The sequence below is a fragment of the Camelina sativa genome, chromosome 11 (assembly GCF_000633955.1).
Source record: "Camelina sativa cultivar DH55 chromosome 11, Cs, whole genome shotgun sequence".
Lineage (NCBI taxonomy): Eukaryota > Viridiplantae > Streptophyta > Magnoliopsida > Brassicales > Brassicaceae > Camelina > Camelina sativa.
Genome location: NC_025695.1, coordinates 13791084 through 13803808, shown reverse-complemented (window position 1 = coordinate 13803808; position 12725 = coordinate 13791084). Strand labels below are relative to the sequence as shown.

General features: G+C 32.1%; 2 protein-coding genes and 1 long non-coding RNA gene across 9 annotated transcripts; 2 read left to right on the top strand and 1 right to left on the bottom strand.

Annotated features, from left to right (window-relative positions):
• LOC104723247 lies at positions 3176 to 3966 on the top strand. The gene has a single exon (XM_019232528.1). It carries the CDS (start codon positions 3327 to 3329, stop codon positions 3735 to 3737), a length of 411 nt encoding a protein of 136 aa, XP_019088073.1. The 5' UTR covers positions 3176 to 3326; the 3' UTR covers positions 3738 to 3966.
• On the bottom strand, positions 7179 to 8532 carry LOC104723245. Of its 4 annotated transcripts, none has more exons than XR_757312.2 (5): positions 8307 to 8532; positions 7936 to 8078; positions 7670 to 7835; positions 7473 to 7581; positions 7179 to 7369 (listed from the first exon to the last, which is right to left on the bottom strand). It is a non-coding gene; the product is annotated as an uncharacterized LOC104723245 (long non-coding RNA). The 4 variants fall into 4 exon arrangements; XR_757313.2 differs by having other exon boundaries at positions 7670 to 7817; XR_757310.2 differs by having other exon boundaries at positions 7942 to 8078; positions 8307 to 8528.
• Positions 10616 to 12384, top strand: LOC104723244 (probable secretory pathway GDP dissociation inhibitor 1). Of its 4 annotated transcripts, XR_757309.2 has the most exons (4): positions 10616 to 10848; positions 11175 to 11237; positions 11366 to 11430; positions 12154 to 12384. XR_757309.2 is itself a non-coding variant. In XM_019232339.1 (3 exons), the coding sequence occupies exons 1-3, from the start codon at positions 10693 to 10695 to the stop codon at positions 12271 to 12273; spliced, it is 339 nt and encodes a 112-aa protein (XP_019087884.1). In that variant the 5' UTR covers positions 10616 to 10692; the 3' UTR covers positions 12274 to 12384. The 4 variants fall into 4 exon arrangements, 1 of the variants encoding a protein (XP_019087884.1); XM_019232339.1 differs by lacking the exon at positions 11366 to 11430; XR_002034046.1 differs by lacking the exons at positions 10616 to 10848; positions 11175 to 11237; positions 11366 to 11430 and adding exons at positions 11488 to 11709; positions 11838 to 11902.

Sequence of the window (12725 nt, the reverse complement as noted above, 5' to 3'; positions counted from 1 at the left end):
ATCAGTCAATCATGATTCACAAACATACCCTCTCTAGTGACGTCTTTATCCAATACTCTTTTGAGATCAGAAACCAAACCATGCTTAGTTACTACTGTAATCTGTAATCCCCAATGAAAATTTGTCAGCTTAACCAAGTTTCGGAACAAACCCATCACACAGCTTCGACACGAGACCGGCAAAGCTCATCTCTTCACCATCTTTGGTCACTTTGACGAGTCTTTGTCAAGCACCATCTCGGCCAAACCCCACACATGTTTTTCTTTCTCCAATCAATTGTGTAGTCATCGATGACTAAAACTGAAATTTTGACCTCAGTATCTCGTGAATCATCCGCCAAGACTAGATTCGCCTCTTTCATCTGACATAGATACTGACCTTCCTAGTTCCTCCTTAGTTTCAAATTTGTACTCGAGAATACCACTAACTGGCTTGAGACGACTTCCCGAATCACTACTCTATGACGTCTTTCTTTCATTACCCTTCTAAAAGATCAGAAATTCAGAACTATAGAAGAACCTTCGTTTACGACGCCGCTTCTATAGAATCCAACTTTCATTCTTCTTTTCACAGTGGGCTTCTTAGAGGCCCAATTATATTATTGGACTCATCCATCCCCTAGTCAAAGTTGTCAAACCAAACCCAATAGGCAGATTCTTCTTGCTTCCTCGACCGCTTCTTTTCCTAGGATATGAACATCACAATGCTGACATCGTTCTTCAATTGCCCCTTTTTTTTTAACTTCACTCAAAAATTAAATACAAGCCCATGATTCATAAATCCTCTACGGGTAACAGGATCCTCTTCGTTCAAACTCCTTCTCTTGACAACACAAGAAGCTAGGTTCTATAGGTGATTCTGAATCTCCGCGTGAAATCGATACATCGCCAACTTTTTAACAAATCCCTAACACATCGTATCACTTCACTTGCCACAAATCCAGGATCACACCCGAAGCAAGAACAGATCTCTATCGAGCACCGCTCTGATACCAATTGAAAACGCATATTTGTGGCTAAGTCTAATTACGTGTACGATGGACTTCGAGATTGTATGTGCATAAAGTAAATAACACACAAGCTTTGTTACCGGGGTTCGGTTTTTCCTACATCCCCGAGACCTAGTCCAGAACAAATTCACTAGAACAAGATAGCAATTACAACTGCATATGATACAAGCACTACTATGCCGATCATTCTTTTCTAGATGAATAAACCATCAAAAGATCTCTCTATCTTATTGATGGGGCGACACCACACATCTTGTGTGCATCTCTTGAGAATACCTTGAAGCGCGCAGGTCTTCATGAAGCGTCCTCTTGGTATTTATATCAATTGCCAAACCCCTAGAGTTGGCAACTTTCCTATTATACAACAAATAGGAAATTGAGAACTTTCCTTTTCTTTTTGGATAAGGAAAGTTTCTCTCCATGATCTCATCTTGAATCTTCCATTCAAGATGTTCATTCAGCTCAGCAGCTGCCACTTGGCTTGTCCAAGTTGGTCTTAAGCTTATGTACTCAAACTCTTTAATTCAGCTTCTTGTACTACTTCCTGTATTAACGTCGAACTAGTACAAGAACTGGTCCAGACGTTTGATACATCCTCTGATATATCTAACCTTCTTGGCTTGTTCAAGTTGTCTCAAACGTTTGTTCTCCAACTCTTCAAAGTATTCACACAACTTGGCTTCCTGTACTACCTTTTGTACTACTTCGGAACTTTACATATGTTCTTACCGCAATATTGTCAAGTAGTGCCTCAACATCTTTGTTAGTTCTGCTCATTGTTTTCACATATACCTGGTTGTATGAGATCTTGTTTTCATTAGCAATCCCATGACATGTTCCGGACAGCTTATAAAACTCAGTCAATACATTCATCTTCATTTATGACGGTAGATAGACCTCTTTACCTAAACATATGGATCATGATATATAATGAAAGTGTCAATCTTATGATTTTATTGTCTATGTGCATCTTTCAATCCATAGAGTTTTTTATAAAAAAAAAATTTTTGAACAAACATACATGATCACTTTTCTCATATAAACGTTATGACTATTGCATATAAATATCTTCTTGTAAATATATATATACTGTATAGAGTCTTTACATCCAAGTATTTCAGTTGTATTAAATGAAAGTACAAGGTTGATATATATATATATATATATATATATATATATATATACGTTTTAGAACATGGGAAAAATATCTCATTAAGCGTAATCAATTCCTTTAACTTGAAAAAAAAAAAAACTTTTTAGCCACTAACTTATTTTCAAATTTAGGTGCTTCTACACCAGGAGGGCAGGAGGTAATGGTTTCCTCTCGGAGAATATTATGGAAAGTGACTATTATACTATACAATTCATAAATTCTCAACTATTTCTTTTAAAACTAATAATAGACCCCCCGAAACACATGAAAAAAGTCTTCGAAGTAGGAATTATGTTAACTGCCAACAACATAATATTCAATTACTCTTTCAGTGGAAATCTCTAGAGAGATAACGACAGATTTTTTTAGAATGTGTGAGCTGCCATTTGTCAACAAGTCACGAGAACTGTTTTCTTTCAACTTTCAAGTAGTACACTTCTTTTTTCAACATTATATTAAACTTTTCACCGAAAATGAGAAGAGTACTCACTCGTTAGAGACAAAAAAAAAACCATTTGATACACTAAACGTATTGAAAATGATTCTCGAAAACGTTACATGCACAAGTTATATTCACGGAACCGTTTCACATGTTATTATATTACATGCTAATATGTTATAACATTGTAATTGCATTTTTTTTTTAATTATTGAAATAATATGAAGAAGACGAAATAAATTTTTGACCCAAATAAGGAAAAGAAAAAATAATAATGTCCAAAGAGTTAGTGGGGGTAACAACAAAAATAGCACAAAGCATGAGTGGTGTGACTCATTACTATGGAAGCCTTAAAAAGATATCACATAAACCGACATTTTAATTCTAACCCTAAAATCGGATTCTCACATGTCTGAAAAGAGAGACATCTCACGGATGTCACTAACTTCATCTCCTTTTTACTAAAAAGATTTTTTTTCTATTGGCATTTTTTTCTTAAAAGATTTTTTTTTGTCATTGAGATTCATCACATAATAATAGTAATAGTTATACTTATAATACGTGTCTAATGCGTGTTCTTGTGTTATTGCGTATATAAAGAAGTCTTAACGGGTTGAGCCATAGAGAAAGAGCTAAAACTGATATTTATTTCATGAGAGAAATGAAGGGTGAGTTCTTTACATTGTTGGCAATAATGTCTCTACTCTTAGCCTTCTCATTTGTTCATGGAGGAGAGGAGTCTGGAACACCTTCTAATGCAGCCGCTACACCGAGTAGTCCAACCGGAGGATCCACCGGTTCAAGCGGTTCGGCTCATGGACCTAATTGGGGATATAGTTGGGGATGGGGTTCAACCCCAGGAGGTGGTTATGGCTATGGTTCTGGTTCTGGTTCGTCACCAGAAGGAGGAGGCAAAGGGGGTGGATTCGGGTTTGGTTCGGGTACGGGTTCAGGAACTGGATTTGGGTCTGGTTCCGGAGGAGGAGGAGCCACAGACGGTGGTTCTGGCCATGGAAGTGGGACCGGGCACGCAGGTGAAGGTGGTGGCTCAGGCGATGGAAATGGTGGAGGATCACCAGGTCGGAGAGAGAGGAGCCAACACCGCTAATATGAGCGTTCTTGTTATATTACCTTAACAGAATCATACATGCATAAGATGATAAGACTTAAAGAAGGAAAAAGAGAAAATACTATATTGGCAGCTTACTTAATTAATGCATAAATAAGGATCAAAAGAATAAGTAGTTGGGCTTTAATTACCGCTGTACTTTGTATTATATCTAAACCTATAATATATTGTGTTCTTCCATGCGCCAAACCTATGTAGTGAGTTCAAATTTAATACGTACAGATTATGATCGATCATATTACAAATAGTGAAAATGATATGTGTTTTTAAATTCGTAGACTATATGATAATTAATTACCAAACAAAGGCTGGTTAAATTATCTGTACAAACTGATTATTCAAAGCCGTATGTAAGTCAAGATGTAGACGGAAGAAAAAGAAAAGAAACACTGGTCGAATCAATTCCATATGCATCCAGGGTCCACCTAACGACAAATAAAACCGAACCGGTTTAGACCCATAGTTTTGGGCCCAATACTTTGAGTAGATTAGCTTTCGACTTGGATAGATTTAGGCTTTAGCTAGGGAATTTGCCCCACTATGGTTTATTTGTTCACATGATTTGAAGAGTTTGAGTCTTGTTTGATTGGTTGATTGGTTGATTGAACCTTGAAAGTGAAAATAGTGCATCTGTGTTGCTTGCTTCACAAGGAACCCTCTTTAGATTAAAGGGATACTATTAGTGTTACAAAATTACAAAAATTGAAATAAGTATCAAACATATTGGTGAAAAAATTGGTCCTTAATCCAATACTTCACGAGGCCCATTCTATTTCTCCTCCCTCAGCATCAACGGTCACATATATTATATATATACCATCAAACATAACCCTCACCGTTGACAAAAAAAAAAAAAAAAAAAAAAAAAANAAAAAAAAAAAAAAAAAAAAAAAAAAAAAAAACATAACCCTCACCAACCGTTTTTAGGAGTATACTTTTGGCTTCTATATATTCATCAAGCACACCTACTTATTTTCTTTATGGTTAGTACTATAGAAGTGAAAAAAAAAAACGTTTTTTATACGTATTAGTTTTTTTCTTTAGTTTTATAAGACTTCATATTTTACAAAAACTAGGGAGGTAGGATTTCATGGATGGAGAGTTAAGTTGAGTTTGAGATAGGGACTCAGATAAGGTGATTCGTTACTTACAGAAGAGATGAGGTTGATCTTGATTCGGTGGTATGGAGTTGTGTATTGTATTGCTTCAAATTGTATAAAAGGGAATGTGCATCAAAATCTTGACAATATGACAATCACGTCCGCCTATTAAAAAATTATACTACACTAGATTAGGTCCGTATTGACGCGGATATAAAATAAATATGTGAAATTCTAAGTTGTATTCAAAATATTAATTTTATTTCATTTGATTTTTTAAAAATTGGATTTAGAGTTTACACACTCCTTTTTACAATACAAATTTTTTTTGTATATTATTACATGATAATAAAATTAGATTTTAATTCTATGCAATCAATCCCAATGAGTAATATTTATAATTTTCATATCAAAAAAATGTGAATTGTATCAAATTTATACCTTACTTAATATTTTATAAAAACTAAAAATTAATAAAAAATAATTCTCAAAAAAATATGAAAACTATTTTTTTCTCATATTTGAAAAAGTAACAATATTTTAAATATATTTGTTTCATATTTTTTAATCTCAGAAATAATAGTTTTACTACTTGTCCAACATTATCATAAATTAATCAAAAATTCAAAGACGTTATTATGAAAAAATTATTTGTTTATGTAAAAGTGAGTATCTACAATCCTTTTTCTTTTAGGATTAATAATTGACAGTATAATTTATTTAATTATGATATTATAGTAATTAATTGTATAATTTTCTTAATTCTTTTTCTTATAGAATTAGTATTATTTTTTGTTTAAATTTTTAATTTCTATAATTTACAAATATGTTAAACAAAGTTTTTGTATAACACATGACAAAATCTTCAATTTTTAAATTGACACGTGTCGTTATCACATGAGTTACTAACTTTGAAAACCAAGGTTTATATAATAAGATAGTGAGTCACATGATTTCATATTTTCCTTATTAATTGCAAATATTTTCCTTATTAATTGCACATATTTTCTTTATAGATAAGTTTCCTATTAGAATTAGTTGTATAATAGATTACTTTTGGTTTTATATACTTTCAAAAATAATAATTGTAATCCTTATATTCTTAGGATTTTTTAATTTTCTTATAATTATTAAATAATTTTTTTCACACATGTCAAAATATTATCGATATACTTGACACATGTCGCGATTATATGAATTACTAACTTTAAAAACTAAGGTTTATATAATAAGATAGTTAGTTATAAAAACGGGTTGAATTTGATTATTAGTTAATAACAAACTAGAGGTAAAAAAAAAATAAAAGATTGTAAAACTTCAGATTGCGTATTTTCATATATGGGTTCCCCTATTAATTACCCTTTAGAAATGCAGTCAAGCAAAAATAGCTTTTAGTAATGAACATATGACTTTTGAGGAATTTTAAATAAAGAGAATATGTAAGATCCAATTTTGTTTTTCTTGTTATACGTATGATCCCAATTCAAGCAAATGGACTAGCTAGTAGTAACTAGGCACACATATATTCACTAGCTAGAAGGCTGAGGAGAAAAATAAATGGTCGAAATTTTAAAGGAAAAAAACTGAACCAAAAAAATGGATTTTGTGGGACAGAGCTAGACCACGGAGTTGTTACTGTAGGTTACGGTACTGAGAACGGAAATGACTATTTGATTGTGAGAAACTCATGGGGAAACAGATGGAGAGAGAGCGGATACATAATGATGGCACGTAACATTGCAGAGCCAACTGGAAACTGTGGAATCACAATGGAGGCTTCGTATCCAATCAAAAATAAATGGTCGAAATTTAAAAAAAAATTGAACCAAAAAAATGAACAATTAAGAAGATACTTATAGAACAGTGGGTTATTGAGGATTTGTAGTTGGAGTTGACAACAAAAAAGGATTAGCAGTTGGAGAAATGACAAAGAATCTTTGTTTTTGTCTGCAACCATTTGTGAAGAAACAGACAAAAACACTAGGTAGCTTTAAGTAATTGCGTATTTACTATGTTTTGATTGATTTGTGGGAGAAATATATTCTTTTACAATCATCATGCCTAAATATAAAATGATCTAACTAATAATTGGACTAACATCATTTAGTCAATTAACTACATATCTACCAAATTTCACTAAGGGCATCCACAATGGAGGGTTATACTTTTGGAGCTCTTAAAATTTTTAATTAATACATTTTGTATTTATGGTTGAATAAGAATTTTGGGAACTCTAATTAAAATGTTCCCCTCCAATGGTGGGTTATAATATTGAGTCTCTTAATTTGAACTTTTTTTTTTAAATAAATAAATTAAAGTACAATATGAAATTATTGCATATTCAGAAGAATGTTTATAAAATTATTGCATATTCAGAAAAATTAACAAAGACATAAGCTTTTCTTTTGCTATGCATAGAGTATACTCGAAAGAAAGAAATAAAATGACTAGTTAAAGCAAAAACCTCTACTAAATCATCTCCAACGTGTATAGGAAACCTTCTTCCAACAATTTCACATCTTGGGAAAGTCTGAACCACCTAAACATCATTGATGCCAAAAAGACACACTTAAAATCAGATTGGGATAATGTAAACTGTGAGAAAAGAAAAAAGAAGAAAAAGAAAACATGACGAGACCAACCTCTTTAAGTTCTGCAGAGGTGAGTATATCAAAGTCTTTCGGTGTCCTCTTTAGAATATGATCTCGTACACAACCTCCCACAAGGTAAACATCATGTCCTAATTAGTATCTACCCAAAATGTTTGACATATCAACAAGATTGTAGAAATAGAGTATAGTCCTAACATTATGACTAAGTACAATGAACTTAAGCTTACTTGTTCGAATAGGAACCTTGTCTTGAAGATCACCGTCTTTGATAAAACCATCTGAGTCATCAATTGTTTCAATTGCAGCAGCAACAGCAAAAGAGTTCACCTTCCACAACCGGTGGTGGTACTGAAGACTACAACCTCTAAATTTGATCTGCAAGTGAAACCAACACTGAAAATCACCATGGGAATTGACAAAGAGTCAACATTTCATTGTTATGGGTTTTCAAGTAAGTTACCAAAGGAGAAGATAGAGAGAGAGAGAGAGAGACTTAGACCAAGTTTAATTGTATAGGAAGAGGTCTTCTAAGGTTTGGTCGTCTTTGCTTCCTCTTTCAGACCTGGTTTAGAAAGCGTAGCTCAGATACTCCTCCTCCAGCGATCACAACTTCACTAGCTTATGATCATGAACAACCTGCAACAAAGTAAACTTCAGTCAAGACAAACTTATAGCTTTTTTGCTTCATAGTAATTGAACAATAACAAAAACTGAACCAAAGCTGCATCATATCAAAACAGAGGCGAGGCAAGCAAGAACCCATTTCTAACAACCAACCCTAAACCCTAATTTGCGAACAAAATCCAAACAACCCTAATCCGTTTAACTAATCGCGAATTCATACTACTAAACAGAGAAGCTTACCCTCCGATTCCAATTGCTTCTACCTCAACCGAATGAATCGACTCCAAACTCAAATATCAAACTAATCAATCTCGGAGTCGATTCTCTGATTCTATGGCGTTTGATTTCTTCTCATTCATTTGACAATTCTGGAATTCGATCGAGAGAAAGAGAGAGAGAGGAAAAAAAATATTCCATCGTCTGTCAAAAAAAAAATTCTACTTCTATTTCTTGTTTGGCCAACGCAAATGTGACACGTATGAGCTCTTGATTTCACTGATTTAATTTTTTTTCTTTTTTTCCACTAGAATCTCTCTTAAAATCCTCTATTGGGATAACCTAACTTGTGCAACCATCAAGCACTGACGTTTCAATATTCTATTAGATTAAGACTCATGCTATAGCACAGATTGAAATTCATTCTATTTTTATTATAATTTTTATATAAAATATAATTTATGTGATTGTTTTTAAAAGTTTTTTGGATAAAACAATATACAATAAAATCATATGCTAAATATGATGGCTTGAAAAAAAACACATATTTTGTAAGTTTTATATTGTTAATGATTCTATATAATTACTCGTACTATAACACTGGTTAAATTTTATTTTATACCAAATTTTATTTTATATTATAAAATAAAATTTTAATATGGTGTATTAGGTTATATATGTGAAGTTATTTCAACAATGTATATTCTACATCATGACTTGAATGTCATTATAAGACATAATTTTGTAAATTTGAATTTAAATATTCAAATTTTGACCCGTTACTCAGTAAATTTTTTTAATTCAATAGATATTATATTTAAAGAATAATATTACTAAAGCTTGAATATTTTATAGATTGAACAATTTATATTTGTTTTTAAAAATTCAACTTATGGTATATCCAGAAATAAAACTATTTTTTAATTATAATAAATAATATGATAATTTATTTGTTTCACATAATAGACTCATATATAAAAATGAAAGGTGAAGTATAATGATAGTTAACAAATTAATATGTTAAGTTAGATATCAAAATATTTTATTTGATAATTTAATAAAAGAAATTAATATGGTAAGTTAGATGATATCATTCTTTATAATATTCTCTTTAAGATTTTCGGTATAACCTATTTGTAACTAATTAATCTATCATTAATTTATAACCTATTTGTAACCAACTTATTAAAATTATATAGTCTACAAAATAATGTTGTTTACTTCTGTTTTATTATAAAGAGGATTGATATTTGTTGATCGATTACGACCAAATTACATGCAATAAATCCGTGCATAATTCACATGAGGTGAAAATTTCTATGATTAGTCTACAGTTAACTAAACCATGAAAATTAATTATTTCATTCTTCTGAAGCCTCATAATTTTACCCCTAACACAAAAATGAGGTTATCAAGTTTGGGGAATTGGAGACAGAAGATGGAAACAGCAATAATGGATTCGAACACTTTGGTCCCCTTGAAGACTTGGAACTTGGATACACACCATTTTACAATCACATGGCAGTTGTGTGTGTGTGTGTATATATATATATATCTGGATAACATTAGCATTTACACACTTTCGTAAATCTACAATTCGATGAAACGTAATGTAATATATATACAATTATCGCAAAATCATAGACCGGATCATATATAGCAACATTTTCTTAATCACATAAGACAACGATTAAGTTTCATACCGGCAATTAAATTACGTTGACATACAAACAAAACTATGCATGATATTGATGTGATAATGGGATCGCCATTTTGAGTTTATCGGATCATTATAATCTCAAGATTTTGACGTAACAACACCATTACGCATTCACATTAGTTCACTTCCCATTATGTTTTGGAAGAATCTAACCGATCGTTCACATGTTCAATTGATATATATATGACTTACAAAAAAATAAAATAATAATCTAAAATTGAAACGAGTCTTCAAGCATGTCATCATTCGACAATTACATGCGCATAATAGTCTCATCAAGTAAGGCACATGTATATTAAAATCATAATTGCTTTGAAAGTTTAACTTAAATCAGTTTGTCCTAGTTTATATGTAGATGCAGTTTTGTATAACGGCACCAGCTTTCATACAATTAACATTTGTGCATCAATATGTATTTTTTGATTTTCCATGTACAACTTGAACAAATTTAAATAGAAAGAATTAGTGCATAAATCGTGGTTTATTACTAGACTAGTATCTGTTTTCTTTAACTTACTAGAGTAGTACTAATATGTTGCCAAAAGACTTTAAACCACTTTTATAATCTTGTATTTACATAAGTGCCTTAAAAATTATTTTTGGGAGAAAAAAACAAAAACTGTTCTTTCTCTCAAAAACAAAAACTCTTCGCCCTAGCCGTCAAGAAAAAATATTCTTTGATGGCCGGCAATGGCCGAAAAAAAATTCTCTGTCCGATCTCTTTCTCTCTTCTGCTCTACGAACCTTTCAGAATCAGCCATGGATGAAGAGTACGAGGTTATCGTTCTCGTCACCGGTCTCAAAGAGTGTATCCTTAGTGGTTTCCTTTCCGTCGATGGTGTCAAGGTTTCGATCCTCTTTCCTCTTGATTCGTATCTCGTTTTTTAAAAAAAAACCTCTTATCTGAATTCATGATTGATTTATTTGGATTAATGTATTGATCTTCTATGTTATTTGATCCACGATGAACGGACTGAGCTCGATTTTTCATTTTTTGTATGGATTAGATGTGATGAATTTGATTAGTGAAATGTTTGCTCTGTAATCATGACTTCAGAAATAGAGGACTTTTGTTGTCATGCGATCTGATGTTTCATGTTTGAATTGACCTCTTGGTTATTTCCTCATGATCTGATGTTTTGATGCATTTTGTGTTTCTGTTCGTGTCCCAGCACTTTGTGCCTTTGTGGTATAACGGGACTGAAAACAACATATGGTTGGACACATATGACAGGGTAAGAGAGAACCATTACGTCTTTTCCCTTCCTTGAGTGTTACAAGTTTCTATTTTTGCGTTCATCTTGTTGCTTTCTAAACCATATTTGTGCTTTCATCTTGTTGCTTCCTTTTCTTTACTTTTTAGATGATACACATGTGAAGTGTGTTTAAGGATTGTGATTAAAGATATATATTATTCCGCCAGGATAGGTATGTAAAATAAAATTGAATTTGCCTCTATTNATTTTTTGTATGGATTAGATGTGATGAATTTGATTAGTGAAATGTTTGCTCTGTAATCATGACTTCAGAAATAGAGGACTTTTGTTGTCATGCGATCTGATGTTTCATGTTTGAATTGACCTCTTGGTTATTTCCTCATGATCTGATGTTTTGATGCATTTTGTGTTTCTGTTCGTGTCCCAGCACTTTGTGCCTTTGTGGTATAACGGGACTGAAAACAACATATGGTTGGACACATATGACAGGGTAAGAGAGAACCATTACGTCTTTTCCCTTCCTTGAGTGTTACAAGTTTCTATTTTTGCGTTCATCTTGTTGCTTTCTAAACCATATTTGTGCTTTCATCTTGTTGCTTCCTTTTCTTTACTTTTTAGATGATACACATGTGAAGTGTGTTTAAGGATTGTGATTAAAGATATATATTATTCCGCCAGGATAGGTATGTAAAATAAAATTGAATTTGCCTCTATTTGATCAGTGGTTACAAGCTATATCTACTTATCTTGTTGTTCTCAAATCTCTAGGGTGCTATTATGGCTGTTGGTTCTAGTTTAAAATGCAGGTTCTGGTTTTGGTTTTCAAAAACTGTAGGTTCTGGTTTTTCAAAAACTGCAGGTTCTAGTTTAAATTGCAGGTTTTGGTTTTTGAAATGCAGGTTTTTGTTTTTAAAGTTTCACGTTTTGGTTGTAGATGAGCTCAGAACCAACTTCAACACTGGCAGAACAAAGAGCTACGACATGGTGTTTATGTTTAGTCTTTAGTAATCATATTGTAAGAAGAAACGACATGGTGTTATGTTATCTCCAGTGAATTATATAGGCTTACTGTATACCTCTATTCTTTATGTTTGGATAAATACAAATTAAAACAACTTGGGATATTGTCTTGTTTTGAAATTTATGAAATTATTATTTTGTTCTTCATCGACTCTTTGAGTAGCTTCATACCACTTATATGCAATTTATACCACCATTAGCTTTATTGTGCATATATCCAATTGGCTTGATCACATTTATAAACCCAACTCAATTGCCTCAAACTTTATTATAACATGTACATACCAAGGAGGCAAATGAAAACAACATGATTTGTTTTTAGATCATGAAGATAACTAGATAAGTATAAGTTAACTCTCTTAGCCCATCTTAGGCCATACAAAAATTTGCAATTATAGTGATCTCCATCAGCACTTTACCAGCAAATACATATATAACTTACTACAAATTCAGTATTTTTTGTTTAGGGCAATTTTGTCTTTTCAC

Excerpts from the sequence above, each read along its gene's own strand:
- LOC104723244 (XM_019232339.1), top strand. The coding sequence starts at position 10,693 with ATGGCCGAAAAAAAATTCTCTGTCCGATCTCTTTCTCTCTTCTGCTCT. Across the intron at positions 10,849-11,174 it reads TTTCCGTCGATGGTGTCAAG|CACTTTGTGCCTTTGTGGTA; the intron begins GTTTCGATCCTC and ends TTCGTGTCCCAG. Across the intron at positions 11,238-12,153 it reads GGTTGGACACATATGACAGG|ATGAGCTCAGAACCAACTTC; the intron begins GTAAGAGAGAAC and ends TTTTGGTTGTAG.
- LOC104723247 (XM_019232528.1), top strand. The coding sequence starts at position 3,327 with ATGGAGGAGAGGAGTCTGGAACACCTTCTAATGCAGCCGCTACACCGA.